The sequence below is a fragment of the Lupinus angustifolius genome, chromosome LG07 (genome assembly GCF_001865875.1).
Source record: "Lupinus angustifolius cultivar Tanjil chromosome LG07, LupAngTanjil_v1.0, whole genome shotgun sequence".
Lineage (NCBI taxonomy): Eukaryota > Viridiplantae > Streptophyta > Magnoliopsida > Fabales > Fabaceae > Lupinus > Lupinus angustifolius.
Window position 1 is genome coordinate 2,080,507 of NC_032015.1, and position 18,967 is coordinate 2,099,473.

An 18,967-nucleotide genomic window follows, 5' to 3' on the forward strand; every position below is an offset into this window, starting at 1 on the left:
TATATATATATGAAACTTTACAATACATTTTTTCATCTTTTCACAATATGCATGTTCTCCCCGAAGGACAATGATCAGAATGTGTCTGGCTTCAATTTGAACTCTCAGATGACAAGAAATCTTTCAATGGCAGACATAAAATCTCCAACAAAGTTCCTATATAATTTCAATACGGTTGTTCCTGCACATTTATAGTTACCATCACCTTTGATACTTGAGAGAAGGAACTTTTTGAAAGTAATTACTTCAGAAATCGTAGGATGACTATGTTACGCCTGCTACTCCAGTAAAAAAAAGTCAATTATTAAAATCCTAATAAAATTTTATGAGTGAGGATCCATTTATATCAACAACAAAAAAAGTAAGTATTTTAAATTTACTCTTCTTCCTAATTATCAATTATAGAACTATCTAACGATTTAGATTTACTAACTAATTCAAACTATTGGATTTCCTTAAAATTGATGACTATAATGTAGATTAAGTTTAAAAAACTTATTATCTAAAATAAAATCTGGATTGAAAATTGCTTTTTGGTTCAAATTTTTATTTAAAAAACAATTAGAAACCTCGAATTGATATTAGTTTTTTTAAAAGCATGATTAACATAATTATTATTAGATAAATTAGTCTATGTTCCAATTTTTTTACGGGATAATTGTCACTTCATTTGAGGGATTTTGAGTATTTACCCCTAACAAAACGATTTATAAAAAAACCGTGCGTATGTTCGATCTTTTTTCAAGTTCTTTGCGATTTTCGTCTTGTTTTGTTTTGTGATGCTTTAAAAGAAGAAGAAAAAAACAATATAGAGATTAGGAGCATAAGAAACCATCCGAAGTTGTAATGGCGAAACCGTGAAACCTTAATTGCTTCGAAGTTGAAATTATAACAAGCTGTCTTCTGTCACTGCAAAGTGCAAACCACGGTTCATTCTGCAACCTTATTTTCAGTCGCTGATATTTAATTTTTTCTTTGTATTTGTGAATTCTATTACAACGGGAGAAAAAACTTTTATCATTGAATTGAACAAGTTAGGGTTTTGGTTTGGAAATGCATCCTCATACTTTAAACTATTGCAAGTTAAATTCCTTAAAATCATTATAGTGCTTCAATGTTATCATCTTCCAAGTCTATTCTTTTTATTTTGTTTTTTATTTTTCTTAGTTAATATTGTTTGTTTTTTCTTTTCCAGTGATTATTACCAAAATACGGCATTAGGTGGGAAATAGGGATCTTAGGTTCATCTTTGGTGTTAAGGATTTTTAGCAAACTGTGATATTATGGAACCTGACAGGTATCTTTTTTATTCACTTATATCTCTCATCTCTCTGTTTTCCTTTTGTAAACAACAAAATTGCATCTTTCCTCACACATCTAATATATATTTCAAACTTTATAGTAACCTTAACAAATGTGTTCTAGCAGATTTTTTCTTCTTCGTATTGCTACTGCAACTTTGGATGTAGTGATTGATCGTTAGTCATGTGATATTATGCCTACTTGTATTTCTTCAACTTATTTTTTAAGACTATATTGCAATGTTCATGGAATCAATGTATATCTTTTCTAACGCAAGGCTTCAAGAAATATCTTTTAGGCTTGCATCATTTTTGATTAAATCATTAGCTTATTTGTTTTTTTCTGGATAAAGTTTTTCAGAGTTATTATCCTATCCATGTTACACTATTGTTTCTGGATTTCTGTTGATCCTCTCCTATCAAAATAAGCTACTCAGCTTTGACCTTTTCCTGTCATGAATTGTTGTATTTGGTTAAATTTGCAATACCTGTGAACACAGTAGTATCTATCTGCAATGTTCTTGCAACGGGATTCGCTGAATTTTTATACTCAGTGACCATGTGGGATTAATTTTCCTGCCTTTAGCTTGCCTTATGCTGTTAAGTTGACAACCAAAACTAAAACTCTCCATTTTTTCCTACTTTCTAGGAAAAAAATGTATGTTCGTATCTTTCATACATCTGTAGCACAGTAACTACAGTTGTACATGCAGAACCTATAGCGTTTAAGACTATTGTATATTCTTGACTACTATTACGTTCTTTTTTTACTGATTTGTTATGTAGTCAGTATCATAGGTTTACTTTTCAGCTTTCATACTCTTCATGTTTGACTTACCAGGGTAAACTCCCCAACCACGTTTGAGATGCCGTTGGAGGTCTTGGGCCATGAGTTGCAATTTGTTCAGGTATTTTTTTGTTTTCAAGGATAATGTTTTTAAAAGTATCCTTTTTTGGAGGGCATGGGGTGCTTTGCAAAGGCGTTTTTCTCTCTCTCTTAAATAGGCAAATGGAAGTGGAGTTATGTAATCTTAATGCATTTATTTCAATGTACAGCAGTACAGGCAGATACTTTGTACCTTTAGAGAATCATAGATACATTTATCTTTAGAAGCAAAAGGTGTAGCTTATTTCATACAGTTCATTTCATCCATGACTCTACATTGAGATTTCATTTAAGAAGAGCATCTCTTCTGCCAATTTTTTAAGCAAAGCAGACCACCTTCTTAATTTACTGAAAAGTTAAATCCAAAACCTTAATGCATCACAATGAAGGATATTTTGATAGGTCCACTGGTGTGCCAAAGACATTAAATTTTAGTTGTAGGGACTAGGGAACCACGAAATGCATTGGAGACGAACCACCTTGGAAAATTTTGAAATCTTGAACGATCAATCTGGTTGCTTTACAAGTTTTATTTGTTGATTTTGATATGTTCTCTTATTTCTTCAGCTTCTAGACATTGACTTGAAAATGGTTTTATTTAAGATTTGTCCTCATGTTTTTAATGTTTGCTGTCATTTTCTTTTCTACCTACAAAATCTGACAATGGCGATTCTGTTTTCATTAGGATCCTAATTCCAAGCACTTAGGAACTACAGTATGGGATTCATCACTTGTGTTTGCCAAGTTTCTTGTAAGTTGCATATTCATACTCTAGAATGTCCTGTCAATTTTTAGCCATGTAAAATTTGACAGATCTTGATGCGTAATCTTTTTATGTAATCGTTCAATAACGGTAAGGTTGCTTGCCTTGTGACCTGGAAGTTATGGTTTTCAATCCTGGAAACAACCTCTTTGTTTGAGAGGGTAAAGCTTGTTACATCCATCCTCCCTAGACCCCACTAGGTAGAAGCCTTGTGCATGGGCCACTCATCCATTGAATACTGGAATTTTGGTATTTCATTCTTTAAATTCCCAATCTAGATGACCTGATAGATAAGCCTTGGACTAAAATATGTGAATGTATAAAATTTGACATGAAGCATAGAGCACACCTCACTGCCAATTTCTCTTGGTGTTCAGTAAGAGAGAAAGGAGAAAACGTAGGTGATATAAATTAAAATGAGTTGTCTCTTTTCCTAGAGGACTTGATCTTATATTAAGTCGAAGTTAAGATCCTTTCTTGCTAGAAGATGAACTAGTTCATGAAGTTCTTTTGATTGCATCTGGTTTCTGTAGCCTTGTACTATTTCTAAATTTCCTTTATCTAATTCCTTATCGTACAACATATGTTGTTTCAGGAACGGAATTGCAGAAAGGGGAGATTTTCCCCTGCTAAACTTAAAGGAAAACGTGTAATTGAACTTGGAGCTGGCTGTGGTGTTTCTGGGTTTGGTAAGTTGTCAAATCTTTGTTAAAAATTTGTTTGTTGAGTTAATTAGCTTCAATCTCTAGCTTTACCTACATTGTTTCTTCAGTAGTTGTGTCATGCCTTGTCTGATTTCCGCTTCCTTTCAGGCATGGCTTTGCTGGGGTGTGATGTTATAGTGACAGACCAAAAAGAGGTTGTGCCATTATTGCAAAGAAATGTTGATCGTAACATTTCAAGGGTCATGCAGAATAATCCTAGTATGCTTAGAATCTATCTATCCATTCTCATTGACATTTTTTTATATAATTTATATGGGTCGAATATATTTTGAATCTTGGCTTTACACTTAGTCTTTAGTGATTCTGTTATATGGATATGAATGACGGTAGTATCTTACAAGGAAATTCTCTGTTTCTAGAATCATTTGGTTCAATCAAGGTTTCAGAGCTCTATTGGGGAGATGAGAGTCACATTAAAGCTGTTGATCCTCCATTTGACTATATCATTGGCACTGATGTTGTAAGTGTTAAAACTGGCCTTTCTACATACAGAGTAAAGGGAACAAGAATTCCTCATGAAGGAATTATTAGTTGTCATTTAATGTGACTGCCCTCAATGTAACATTATACTACCTTTTGTTTTGCCATATTCCATTGCAGGTTTATGCAGAGCATCTATTGGAGCCACTATTACAGACGATACTTGCTTTATCTGGACCTAGGACCACAATTGTTGTATGATATTTAACTGTTCTATAATAATATGCACTTATTTCTTGTATTGGATAGTTTATTCATTTATTTATGAATTTGTCTTGTGAAGTTGGGTTCTGAGATCCGTTCCACCAGTGTCCATGAGAAGATGCTTCAGATGTGGAAAGAAAATTTTGAGGTGAAGACGGTTTCGAAATCCAAGGTATGATATATATATATATATACACTCTTTTCACTATTAGTCTATTAGTAAATATATGCCTTGGATTACCAACATTATTTTAAGTTGTCCCGGAATCTTTGTCCAGATGGATGAAACATTTCAGCATCCAAGTATTCAACTATTCATTATGGGATTTAAACATTCAGCAGAGTCCACAAAGATCTCAGGTCAGGTGACTGGTGAAAAAGTTGATGCCGAAATTGGTGTTGAGGATAAAAGCAATGAAGAACATGCAGCTGTAGAAGGATCTGGTGTTAATGAAGAAAATGTTGAGGATGAATGTAATACGCGAATCCCCCAAAATGCAAAGCTTAGTGAGTGGGAAGCCAGGAGGTATGGTTCAATGGCTGCAAGGATTCTGCGAGACGTTAAAATATCCTGACTTTGAGAGTCGGGATGAGAGATTCTCAGTCATTCGAGATATCCTTTAATGAAACTATGAAAGTGTAGGCATGCCAATCTTGAAGCATTAACGTTATTAAGTTAGCCAGAACTAGAAAACATTTGCATAATTAATGGCCGCAGCATCATAGAATGTAATGTATATTAATTGTTATCTACTGCATGATAAGAAAATGCATTACATTACATCCCCTAGAGAAGGTCTTCAGAACATGTCTGAAGAGTTCTGTCTTATAGAACTGAAGCTATAGACATCCAATTTTGAGTAACGTTGATATCAAATAATGCTTCTGTACTATCTGGTTCTTTTTCTTTAATCGGTTCTTTATTGCCAGCGCTTAATTTTATCAGCATTAGAGAATGTTGCTCTGTAGGCAACATATAAACATATATGGGACCTTTTAACCAAAATTAAATTAGTATTTTTGGGTACATCAAAATTAAAATTTGAAAGACATTATTATGTTATAACATTGAAATGGAAATTTCCCATGTAGATACTGCTTATGGAAATTGAAAACCTCATCTGAGAACCTCTATTGACTGAGCCAGACTCCTCTCCATAACAATGAGGTGAAAATACACATGAAAACCAAAAGATAAAGACATTTTTATCCCTTTGACTTACACTGAATTACATTTTTACTCTTAAATATACATTAAAAACTCTATCTGGTCTCTTCAGGAATTATAATGCATATAGTCAATAGGAACCAGTTAGATAATTACTGTATATTTACTTCTAAATCAATATTAAAAGAATGTTATTTTATGACATATATTACCTGCACAAATTTTAGAGAAGAATTATGAATCTTCTGTAAAATTCCCACAATATTGAAATAAATTGTTGAAATAACAAAAGAGAGTCAAACTGAAGGCCTGAATTTTAATGAATGAAACTGGTTCCTCTGGCATACAATAAGGCACAAAAAGACACATTGACAATGATGAATGAAGAATGTCATGTCAATATGATTAACGTGAAAGACCAGAATACATATCCCTATATATAAATATAAATTGTTAGTAACTTATCAATCAAGGTAAAAGACCATGAAATTGCTGTCAAAGTGTCAACACCACAGAATCATTACCATTGCCTTTGACTCTTGTAGTCCTCTGTGTTTGTTAGTGAGGGGTTATCTTTATTCCACTCAAATGGATACCTTAGTTTCAAATTTAAAGTTGCTAACCAATCTTTACCAACCTTATCAAACTAATGGAAATTTGTATGTAACCCAGTAGTAAGTATTGTTTCTTTGTTTAATCTATGTCACAAATTAACCCTGCCTCTTTTCAATTATTTTTATCTACCAGAGACAGACTGATTATATCATAATTGGTTTCCTAATAAGTCTGATATCATCTTAAATGTCCACAATGTTACAAAAGTTTAAAGCTTGATAAAAAAAGAATCATATGGACAGATAAGAAATGATGTTTAATTTAGTTAATAATGCACTTACACTCTGATAATGCTTTTTGCTATAAGATAAAATTTTGAGGAAACCATTGAAAATCCATTTATTCTATCTTAATCAATAATAATATAAAATGTAAATTGCAATTTATGAGCATTTTGTGTAGTAATCTGCTATTAGTACAGATTATAAAGCTACTCCACTGTTACACATACAAATCAATAAACTGTCTCCATATAAATTAAATTCCATTTTTTACATGTTAACTTCATATAGTGTTAGTTGTACCCTTATCACAGCATCCAAATATTCTACTATCTAACTAGGCAGCTAGCAACTTGAATATAATGGAAGTAGCTAGTATGTATGAATTCACATAGAATAAATTATAATAACTATTCTTTGATGTAATAAAACAAATCCACATTACAAATTTTCAATTGAAACTCAATTATATATATACTAGCTCATTTTTATTCCCTGTATTACATAGTTTGGTGTATCATCAATTGCAACACGATAATCCACAGTAGGATTATTATAAGGTGGCAGGACAAACCTGTGAAAATTGTTTTGCTATTTTTCACAATGCTACTGATGACAATGGCATGAAGATGATGTATCCTCACTCAAAATATGTGCATAAGCACAAGCTACCCATTTTGTTGATTAGTCAAACCCAAGAAACTTATCAGATGAATCTAAGTGCAAACAATCTGAATGATAGGGACCTGAATCATGTAACTGTTAGAGAACTACCTACATTATTTTCAAGATTGTTCTTAATAAAATAAGAATATTTTTATTTTGTTTTCTACTGTGATATTCTTATTTTATGAATTTGGTACATTATAAAATATGCATCCAAATATTATATAACATACAATATTATAATATATTACATTAATTAATAGTATCCTATAAATATCATACTAAATTACAATATTATAATACATTATTACATATAAATATTACAATGCATCCAAATATTATATAACTATAGAAAATTCATTTTTATTAAATATTGAATTGACTCATTACCAAAAAAAAAAGTGAATTGACTTATGTACATGTGTCTCTCTCAAATTTAAAAATATAATTATGCATAGAGAATAAAGTATTTAATCACATGAAATAATTTATCTCTTTAAATTAATCCAACAAGTGTTTGACATATGTCTCATTTCTCTCGTTTCTAGACTTTTTTCATTTTAAAATATATTATAAAAAAAAGACTATTAAACACTACGTAAATTTAAAGAGATAAATTATTTTGGAGATATTTTATTCCCCCACAGATCCAGGTCTCTTATTTATAAGGCACAAGCACTACCCACCAAAGTTTGATTTAAGGTTAGAAAGTGATACTTTGGATTGTGAAAGAGAAAGAGATCATAATGGGAAGAGCTCCTTGTTGTGACAAGGCAAATGTTAAGAGAGGATCATGGTCAACTGAAGAAGACTCTAAGCTCAAGGATTACATACAGAAGCATGGAACTGCAGGGAATTGGATTGCTCTTCCTCACAAAGCTGGTAACATCATCAACTCTTCATTTTATCAATACAAAAATGTTTGGATTTGTAAAATTGAAACCTATATATATGTATATGTATATGTATATACTTTCTCAAGCTAGCTAGTTGATATGTTTCAGTTTGATTCTGAAAATGATCAGGTCTCAGGAGATGTGGGAAAAGTTGCAGATTGAGATGGCTTAACTATCTCAGGCCCAACATTAAGCATGGACAGTTCTCTTATGAGGAAGACATGATAATTCTCAGCCTCTATGTTAATATTGGGAGCAGGTACTAGTTACAATCACTAGGATTAATAGGTTAATACTATACAATTATTCTAATTAGCACTTCTGAGTTCTGACCAATATATAATGTGGTCAAGCTAATTAATGATTTAGATCCACAATATCTATATGGACATCTTTCTTTCCCTTTCCTTTTTGCCTATAACCATCACAAACTACGTGCACTTTGTAAAATACTTCTCCATCTAGAGAAAGGAAGATTTCAACATGCATGCATGCAAGTTATTGATCAAACACCAGAATATAATCCACTAGCATAAGTTTAATTAGAACATTGAGTTTAATTTGTTTGTCCTTGTGGAAAATTTAATTGGTTTTGACTTTAGATAATGATCATATATTAGGTGGTCCATTATAGCTGCACAATTGCCAGGGAGGACTGATAATGATATCAAGAACTATTGGAACACAAGTTAAAGAAAAAATTCATGGGTTTGCTTCCATTATCCCATCAAAGAAAGGCTCCATTTCTAGCTTCCAATCATCAAAACCCACCACCATCCTCTCCACTCTCCTCAATATACAGTGACTACAACTTCAGCTCTTATTACAGTACTACCCCAACAGCCTTATCCTTCACAGATCTTGAACCTATTTCATATCCTTCAACTAACTTTACAAGTACAAGTTGCACAGCAACCTCCCTTTCTCTCCCGTTTTACCAAAACCAAGACTCTACGATGGTTAGTGCTAGTGCTATTAGTCCAATGCAATGTTATTACTCAATGTTTGGAAGTGAAGGAAGTTGTAGTTCCTCTGATGGGAGCTGCACTCAGATCAAGCAAGAAGAAAAGGGTTATCCAAGCTACATGTCCACCTCATTTGATGAACTCAACAAGTTTATGCTTAATTACAACATTTATGGTATTGGTGAAAATTTTAACCAATGGGATGAAAAGTCAAATGTATTAGGCTTTGCTCAAACGCATACTCCTTTGGAGAATTATTATAATGTTGAGGATATTAAGCAATTGATTAGTAGTGGTTGCAGCAGTTTCATAAATATTGATGAAAACAAGACTGAGGAGAAAGGCATGTACTGATAGTGTAGTACTACAAACTAGTGCAACTGATAGTGATCGAGGGCAAGTAGTTCAGATAAAAAAGATATGATGAGGTAAGAGTGTAAGAGGGTCTGTTTGGTTAGAAAAGAGGATTTGTGTTCTTTGATTCAATGAGACATTTCTTTATATTTTGTGCATATCCCTCAGTGATGATGAGGATGATGCTCGATCGATTTTTGTAATTAGAAATGAAGTTAATGTTAAGAAAATTAGAAATGAAGCTTTTTATGTTACTAAAAATTAATGGATAAAATAAACAAATGAATGAATAAATAATGCCAAGTGAAAAGTATTAGTTATTTCAAAAAAGAAGAAATATATGCTAGCATGTTTGCGTGGCATTTAGACTACAAATTCTCAATTTCAGAAATAACTAGAAAGAATAATAGAATTGGAAATTAATTATTTTAAATATCATTATTCCATCTTCTAAAAGATCCTTTCCTAGAGTATAGCAGCAGGTTTTTCTGAAAGTTTTGAGAGTTTGAATTTTGTACTATATTTACGTTAAAATAATTTCATACTAAAATCAAATAAAAAATTATCAAGAACAGTTAGTTACACAAACATCCAAGTTAAGACGATAAAATGAGGGATGTTGAAAAAACTGAATTTTTTTACGTTGCATATATATATATATATATATATAAGAATGCAGTTCAGCTAGAGAATATCCCAAAAAAAATAAGCAAGAAAGAAATGAAAGATAAGAAATGGTGGATAGTTACCTCAAAAGAGAAAGAGGGGAAGTATTTAATGAAAAAGTTGTTTATAATAAAACTCCTCTTAATTACTTACTTTCTCTAAAATATTAGTGAATCAGTGGAGCATTTAAAAACATTATTCCTGATGCATGGGTTAGAAAAACCTATCTCCATCTATATATATATATATATACTTATGATGATGAATGATTTGTCATTGTCAGAAACAGCGTTATTGAGTTAAGGTCGTTGTTTACCAGTTACCACAATTCTAAATTATATTAATAAACAGAAAAGCATAGCTACGTGCCCAACAAAATAAAGACTTTATGATATGATAGTATAGAAATTTTGTTGTATTGTGTGGAAAGTCTGAGGGCTAATTAAAGTTGTAACAATATAATAAATCATTGAGTATAATATAATAGTCGTTTTCTGCAAGTTTAGTTAAATTATTGTGGCGACTATAAAGGCAGCAAAAGCCATGAAACTTCTGTCTCAGTTTGTGCAAAACAGATGCAGTTGTTGACAAATAAATAAATTAATAAATGTGTGTATACATTCAGGATTCAGCAACAAACATGCATTACAATGATATGTATATTTTCCCTTTAATTTGTCAATGAAATTTATGTGTATATAGTCTTATGGGGTAGTTGTTTTTAGTATTTTATAAGATATTTATTTAGGTAAAATCATCTCTGAAGATTCAATGGTGTAACTATTGAAATAATAATTGAGTAGCAGCTAGCATGCATGCCAATGTTAGGATTAACAATCATAATCTTGGTTTGTTTCGAATGTCTTGTGGATTGGAACAGCACAAGTTTATTGAAGAAACAAAAGCAAGTCGTTTTATACTAAAGGGTGTTGGTGTGGAATCACCACTGAAACCAAACAAAACGTTTTTCGATTAATAGACTAATGTTCTATTAACATTTAAAATTTTATAATTTCTTTCATAATAAAATTAAATTATTTTTATATTTCACTTAAAAATTTCACATCTTATCTCTCAAAATATCATATATAGAAATTAATATATTTGGTAAGTTTTCTATGAGAAAATTTATTTATTACCAATATAGTGTATTTTTTCATTTTTTATATGCATGACTTTTAAACAAAGTTGTCACTAACATACACGAGTTTGAGGTCTAATTTTACTTTTTTTAAACTCGTGGTTACCATGCTCGATTTTACTTTTTTTTATATTTATTTTCTAAAACTTGTGGTCAGAATCAATGATTTTACTTTTTTTATATTTCTTACAATAAATATCATGATATAATTGATAAAATATAATTGATATTCTCATAAAGTTTGAGTATAATTAATATTGAAATAAAAACAATATTTAAAAAACAAGAAAGATAATTTTAAACATACTTTATTTTAACTTATTTTTTTCAATCATAAGGTTAGAGTCAAAGTTAACATATTAACCCAACAATAATAAATTATTGTCTTAGATTCAATTAATAAATAAATTAACAATGGACTATGACGAAGTTATTATAGTTGTCAACCAACAAGAAAGATTTATTAAGATATTAGGTGTTTTAGGTTGTAACCATCAAATAAGGATCACATTTTCTAAAAACCTTAAGTAATATATAAATATTAAGTTATATTTTTATAATTTTTATTTTTAATTAAATATAAAATTTTAATTGGATGAGAGTGGGTTTACTTTGATTGACCTATGCCTGCTACCCCTTAACAACAATCACCACGTCTTGATTAATATTTTATTGATGAACGTTGTTTCAACTGTGCATGCAACATGTCCACATATAATAGTAATACAAAGAATGAGGAAAAATGTGCAAATTTGAAAAAAGGCGTTTGACCATAGTACAAAGCAAAACATAATGTATTCTTATTCAAATATAATGAAAATAAACGCTCATAAGCTTTGGTAAAAAAGCAAACCAAACACAATTTGACTAATCAATATTTTTCCTTGGTTTCTCACCTAGGAAAAGTTTCATTACCCACAACTTAGTAGAAACATTGATTAAGTTATCTCCTTGGTTTCATATTATCTACCGATAACTTAATTAATATTATCATGCAAGTTAAGTTTTTAAACATGGTAGTTACTCATCATGAAACCTTACATTTTAAACATGTCAGGTTATTGCATTGAGTTGTGATTTTAAAACAGAGAGCATAAGTGTTGATTTGATTTGATTTGAAACAAGTCAGAATGATGAGTTTCTCGGGACTAGTTGTACTTCTCAAATTGGTGTCTCTTCTGAGTCTGAATACTATAATGCTGAATCTTATGTTTCACACCAAAGTTCGTGCCCAACTTTTTGTGGTTAAATAAAATTCTTATGTAATGTTTCAATAAATTATCTTTCGAAACATGATAGTATAGCGCATTGTTGTTTTTCTTTAGTTTGAAAGGGTTGACCATAGAACATAAATAGATCATACCCTTGTTTAGGGATGTTCAAATCCAGACCGGTCCAATAATAAAATTGAAAACCGATCTAAAATAGACTAAAATCGCAAAAACTGAATGCATTTGGACCGTGTTGGACTTATTTTTTAAAGACCAATTTGTCCGGTCCGGATTTTGGTTTCACCTCTTGGATCCAGACCGATCCAGACCGGACCGAAATTGTATATAAAGTTTAAGTGTGTAATACTTTTGAGTGTCTTCCAAACTTAATCTTAATTTTAAGTCCCAACTCCAAAATTGTACCTATATTTTATTTGTTATATTCTATAACACACTTATATATATGTTGCTATGTTTTAAATCATATTGATTATATTTGATACACTTTTTTAGAACTTAAACCAATCCCATAACCAAATAAACAGAGTTCAAGTATTATTGTTGTGAAAGTATTATTGTTATTAATCATCGGTGGAATATTGTAACTATTAAAATTACGTTACCGATGCTCATATTATTATTATTGATATCTTGTTTTGTTGTCTTGTTATTATTGATATCTTGTTGTTGTTGTTACTATTTTATACTTTTATGATAATTGTCTTATTGTTTATTACTACTTTATGATGTTATTTACTTATACTATTGTTGTATACATTTTAATGTTGTTGAACACTATTTTTATTGTTGTTTTATGCTTAATATTTAGTCATTTTTATGAGTTTTGAATATAAGTGCAATTTTAATATTTTATAAAAAAAAACAAATCCAAATCGCATATTATATTTGGATCGGATTGGATCGGACATCTTAATATAAACAGACCAGACCGATCCAGACTGCATGTTAATTACATGTTTGGATCGAATCATTTTTTGCCTAAAAACCGATCCAAATAGACCACGAACACCCCTACCCTTGTTAACATATAAATAAAATAAAGTTTTCTTAACCTTGGCTCTTTCTGGACGAAGGAGTCTAAAACTCTAAAAATATTGGTGACAAACATTTAGTATTCAAATATGTACATGTTGCAAATACCTCTACGGATTTAAAATTGAAACTATACTAATTGAACTGGACTTCAAATTTATATTCACTTCTTCTATTAAACTATAGTAATCAAATACTATCTCACGTTATAATTGTCATCCTATGCTTTTATATAAATAAAAAAAATACAGAACTTTTTTTCTTTTTTAACAAAACTCTAATTGTTTTTCAGGTAGCATGTGAAGTAATAACACATGTAATCTTGCTTATGTACCCAAGGGTTAAAATGAAAAAACATATGTAGGTTACAAATAAAGTAATAAACTGTGAGGTTTGAAACTACTATTTTCAGTTTTAAATAAATATAAACTCAACTAATTTGTTACTTGTGTACCTATGAGTGAATGAGAAGTTGTACAACTATATGAGTTTAAAGCTAGATACTTACACTTTATGCACTACATATCATAAAATTGTTTCTTTAAGCAATATTTCAAGTGTTGGGAGCTTCCTAAGTAAAAGGTTTGAGTTGAAATAGACTTCCAAAAATAATTATTAAGATCTCAACCTCAAGCTTCACTCACCAACCTCTCTCCTAAGGAGTATCTTGTGACTGCTCCAAATTGTAGAGCCCAACTAACACTTGTATAAATTTATATGCCATTTAAAACACACCATACATACATACAAAAATGTATCATCTTCTTTAATTGATTTCAGACACAGCCAAAGTCTATTATCAAGTGACTCACAATCACAACAGGATACTTGGTATTCTGTTTTGACTACAATTTATTCATTCTTCATGTGAAGTTAGAGAAATACCAGCCACTGCAAAAGCTATTACACTGAATGACTGTCTCATGGCCATGTAGTAAACTGCAACGGAGATAAAACATAAGAAAATTGGGCCTGCATAAAAAACCACATGATTTTATTCCAAATGCGCAAAGCAAATGCATGAAGAGAAAGCATAATAACACCCCGTCCCTCATACACCTTTTGATTTTTACCACAAAAGAAACTAAATTACTAGTGCAAGAATTTTTGTGAGCCTTTTGTGTGAGAAAATGTTTGCATGTAACATAATTGTTACAAAAACATGTGACTCACACTATCTACTCTACAATAGAAAAATAGATATAACCCACATGAAGTGACTATTGTTATAGTGTATATGATGAAAGATACCAGTCAAGGGTTGGCCTCACTTTGAATAGAGGATTGCTACTAAGTTTTTCTTCAAAATAAAAAAGCATGTGGTTTCCAATTGAAGATTAAACATGTGCATCAGATAGGCCAAGGATAGAAAAGAAATTTATTATAGAGAAATGAGGAAAATCACAATAGTGGAAGGAGGATAAGAAAATATCCAAAGAAACAGATAATACATAAACAAAGGACAACAAGAAGAAATTGGACAATGCAACAGGTCTATCCAGTTTCACTCCAAAGTTAGATTGTTATTTGTTGGCAGCAATGACCTCTTTGAAGATACCAGCTTTCCACTCCAACCAACTCCGAAAAGTGGCAGACGAAGTCACATTACTAAATGAAGTAGGTTAGCATTTTTTTAACTAGATATGCAGATATCACACATTTTTGGACAGGAGGCAATTTGACATGGATAAACATAAGCAAGCACATTGAAACAAAATTTGACATGCATGGAACCTTGTTATTTGTTAACATATCTCATCACAAAATTACAACCTAAGTACATATATCAGGGAATATTTTGTAAGAGACAACAATAGAGTTCGGAGGGAAAACATAAATAAGTAAGTAAAGGCAAGAAAATGGAAAATCAAAGATCCTACCTGAAAGAGGCATCAATTATCTTAAGCATCACCTTGTGTTATCTTTCTCATTGCTTTTAGGTCAAAGATTTCAATCCAGTATCCATCGGGATCCTTAATAAATGCTAAACCTTTCATTTTCCCTGCAAAAAAAAATTGAAAAATTAAGAAAACTTGAATTGGAGGTTTAGTTTGAAGCATTAGTCATGCAAAAATTCCTTGATGGAAACAAGTAGAATCCAGACATCATTTAACATATCTGCATAACAAGTTTCTTTCTCAAAAAAAGTATCCAACAATTGAGAACCAGACTGAAAGATGTGCAATTGTATTGCGATTTCAAAAGTCTTTGCATCAGTGCCAGATAGCAGTGGCACTGCAGCTTGACAGTAGTCTGTTTTTGATGTTGTTTGGTTCCAATTGTTACATGGCATGATAAAGCATTCTTTGGAATTTGGATAATCACATTTAATTCCAAGCAGAACAGATATGAATGACAAAATTGACAAATTTTAGCAAAAGAGCAACTCGCCTAATAAATTCACATCCTTGTTTTCAAAATTAGGTGGGTGAGCCTTCACGCAATGTTAAGGCTGCTTGCCTTGTGACCTAGAGATCACGTGTTCAAATCCCAAAAACATTAAGCCTGCATATATTTACCTTCCTCAATGTTCTAAATTCTAACAATTTCATAGCCATGATATCCCTTGACATATCTATGAGCATAGAAGCTACAATGCACAAAAATGGTTCAAACCCAAAGACGAAAAGTATACTAATGCAGAGAATGAAAATAATTTGGATAGTAATCTACTTTATAACGGACCTAAAACACAAAGCATCCACGGCTTTTAAAAATGGTGAAAATACATCGACAACATAATATTTGCGGGCACGCCAAGAATGAGTGAGGATTTATAAGATTGTTACCATCATCTGGTTTCTTAACAAACTCAACTCCCAGATTCTGAAACCTTTCGCATGCCTTATAGGTGTCGTCAACAGTAACACCAATGTGTCCTGCAAACAGAAAGACAGTGTATCATTAAAATTCGAATTCCAACTGTCACACTAAGTATAAATATATCTAGTAAATAGCTGTGAAAATAAAATTACAGCATTGTTAATGTCATGAAAGGTAACACCACAAAATAAATGCATTAAATTGCAGCAAAAAAATTAATTACACCCACATTATTGATATGAAAACTTGTACACCTGATTGGTCAGGAGTCAATCTGCACTGTTGGGGTGAACAAAATAATAATAACTTTAACATCAATGCTTAAAAACTTGAATGGTAACTGGGAAGTAAAAGTTATGTACATCTCCTGATTTAGACAATAACAATTTACTAAGCAGCTAGTAGGTAATCATACTTTAACTGTTTTTGTTAGGCTTTAGGCTTAACATAGGTTACCAAGAATAACAAAAATATGTGAACTTAAAAGAACACGAATCATAAAACCTATATACAAACTCAAGAAATGCTTCTCATTTTCATCTTCAGCTTCAAGAATTCTTTTGTACGACAAACATCTCAAAAATTACACCCAACTAATTTCATTTAATAACATGATGACTCTCTTGATGGTTTTTGTCCAAAAGAAGCAAATATACACTACCAGTATGTCACAGTGTATGAGATAATTTTTTAATAAAAGGTATTCAGAACATATTTCATGATTAAAACATCAAATATGGAACTAACCATCACAACTGCATAACAGATGAAGAATGATAATCAGCATTTTCCAGGATATTGGATTAAAACTTCAAAGTTTAACCAGCAAATCAAGAAAGAAGTCAAAAAACTATGACTTTGAAGTGAAACTCTGTCCAATCTGCAGATATTTTCAAATTAAATGAGATGTTACATACCAAAGCCTCGAGGTTCAGAATTGCCATTGTGGTACCCTTTGAACTCTGGATCACTTTCGGTACCCCAGTTACTGTACATTTATTTATTGTTAGTTAATTGTAACAGACACTGAGATAAAGCACTATGACAAATTTATATTCCTTACTGTGTCAGTTCAATTGTAGCCTTCTGAGAAAAGGTCCAAATAGTTCTATCAACTGGATCGCTTGGGGCTTCTGCTGTATTCTAAACAAGAAAAGATGGAAGAAAAAATTAACAGCATGTCAATGAAAACGAAAACACTCAGGATTTAACTGTATAAATTAACTTAAAGATAGTTGGTAGTTAAGAAATTTATAGAAGATATTTATTTAGGGTGTGTTTCTTTTGTTTTTTGTTTTAATTTTAACTTACATGTTTTCATTCACAATTGTACAAATGTTACCTTGATAACACTTTGTTTCCTGTTTTCAAACTTTTGTGAAGGAACTGACGAGCATCTTGTTTTTAATGTTCATTCACAAAAGCGTGAAAACAGCCAAACTTTTCCTAGCAGGGCTGCTGTAATATATATAAGTCACATACCTCATAGCCCAAAAAGTATAGGCTGAACTTCATCTCTGGAAAATCCAATCTCTTAAGCAATCTAAATCAACCAACAAACTGTTGTCAGCTTTCATAAAGTGGCTGTTAGCAATGTCAACCAAAGAAAGAAATTAACAAAACCAAACCAATAAATTTTATTATAAGCACATTACTTGCAAATATATGAAATCAGGCAAATGCAACAAAATATAAACCTTACATTAGACACAACATATTAATCTGTGGAAAGTGATGTAAAGGAAACTAGAAACATATACTAATGCAGTATCGTTTAATAACCACAAGAACAGAAATGAAGTTTAGAATCTTCATTTTACCCTTTTCTAAGAAAAAAATTACTTCATACAGAGAGGAGCTGGATTATATTCACATGGCATCACAACCAAATCATAAAAGAAAACATCAAAGACAATATGTATGTATTTGGAATTATTTCTCTTGTGCATCATCAAAGAAAGGAGATTACACTAACCTATCTTAAGGTTTAGCTTAATTACATTAATCATCCTTCTTAATTCAGACATTACACCAACCTCCTTGCCTTATCACTATCGTTAGTCCTTGAAGTTTATATTAACATTACATTTACACACCATAAGTACCATGTGTAATTAAGGCCAACCCCTGAGATGTCAGATTTTAATGAGCCAAAACCAGTGACACCCATGATTGAAGTCGATTTTGAAGAATTAACAAAGCAACAATAACAAATCCAAAATAGTCATATTTAAAAAGAAAAACTTACGACATGCCCAAAACACGAGAGTAAAAATCAAGGCTGACTTTGGGGTCCTTGATCCTAAACATCTGCAATTGAAACAACACTATAACTAAAAAGTAAATTTAGAAAAGAATGGGACATGATGATAAAATAAAGATAGAAAAAACTCACAGTTTGCTGCATGATGTAACCCTTAGTAGCATCATCTTGAGTTGTATGGAGACCAGGATTATTAGAAGGTGACTCCGCAGCCATTGATCCAAATGCTTTCTGCAAAAAGAAAACAATAATAGGAAAATGTTTACGACATAGAACATGCAATTAAGGAGATTGAAAGTGAAACCTTGGATTTGGGGGTAATAGGGGAAAAGAAAGGGATTAGAGGAGGTGGTGATAGGAAAGATCGGGGTTTGGCGATGAATCGAAGGTGACAAAGACGGTGTAATGAAGCGGTGAAGGAATATAGAGTTGACATGGAGGGAGGGGTAGATTTGGTATTTAAAGAAGCGAGTGAGTGAGATTGTACTATTCTGTGATTTTACGATGAGAATACTCGGACACACACAAGCACAATAGGGCTAAGGTAGTCAAGTCTGTGGTTTGGA

At 31.4% G+C, this 18,967-nt stretch overlaps 2 protein-coding genes and 1 pseudogene across 5 annotated transcripts; 2 read left to right on the forward strand and 1 right to left on the reverse strand.

Annotated features, from left to right (window-relative positions):
* Positions 731-5,261, forward strand: LOC109351669 (protein N-lysine methyltransferase METTL21A). Of its 3 annotated transcripts, XR_002108256.1 has the most exons (11): positions 741-928; positions 1,196-1,297; positions 2,143-2,209; positions 2,873-2,938; positions 3,546-3,639; positions 3,763-3,873; positions 4,035-4,135; positions 4,276-4,350; positions 4,439-4,531; positions 4,638-5,006; positions 5,077-5,261. XR_002108256.1 is itself a non-coding variant. In XM_019593209.1 (10 exons), exons 2-10 carry the CDS (start codon positions 1,284-1,286, stop codon positions 4,932-4,934), a joined length of 918 nt encoding a protein of 305 aa, XP_019448754.1. In that variant the 5' UTR covers positions 741-928; positions 1,196-1,283; the 3' UTR covers positions 4,935-5,261. The 3 variants fall into 3 exon arrangements, 2 of the variants coding, with proteins under 2 accessions (XP_019448755.1, XP_019448754.1); XM_019593209.1 differs by having other exon boundaries at positions 4,638-5,261; XM_019593210.1 differs by lacking the exon at positions 4,439-4,531 and having other exon boundaries at positions 731-928; positions 4,638-5,261.
* On the forward strand, positions 7,683-9,348 carry LOC109351668 (annotated as a pseudogene).
* On the reverse strand, positions 14,023-18,913 carry LOC109351674 (lactoylglutathione lyase). Of its 2 annotated transcripts, none has more exons than XM_019593227.1 (9): positions 18,706-18,913; positions 18,534-18,632; positions 18,387-18,448; positions 17,621-17,681; positions 17,202-17,281; positions 17,056-17,126; positions 16,105-16,194; positions 15,196-15,317; positions 14,023-14,287 (listed from the first exon to the last, which is right to left on the reverse strand). In XM_019593227.1, exons 1-8 carry the CDS (start codon positions 18,835-18,837, stop codon positions 15,217-15,219), a joined length of 696 nt encoding a protein of 231 aa, XP_019448772.1. In that variant the 5' UTR covers positions 18,838-18,913; the 3' UTR covers positions 14,023-14,287; positions 15,196-15,216. The 2 variants fall into 2 exon arrangements, with proteins under 2 accessions (XP_019448772.1, XP_019448771.1); XM_019593226.1 differs by having other exon boundaries at positions 14,023-14,254; positions 18,706-18,912.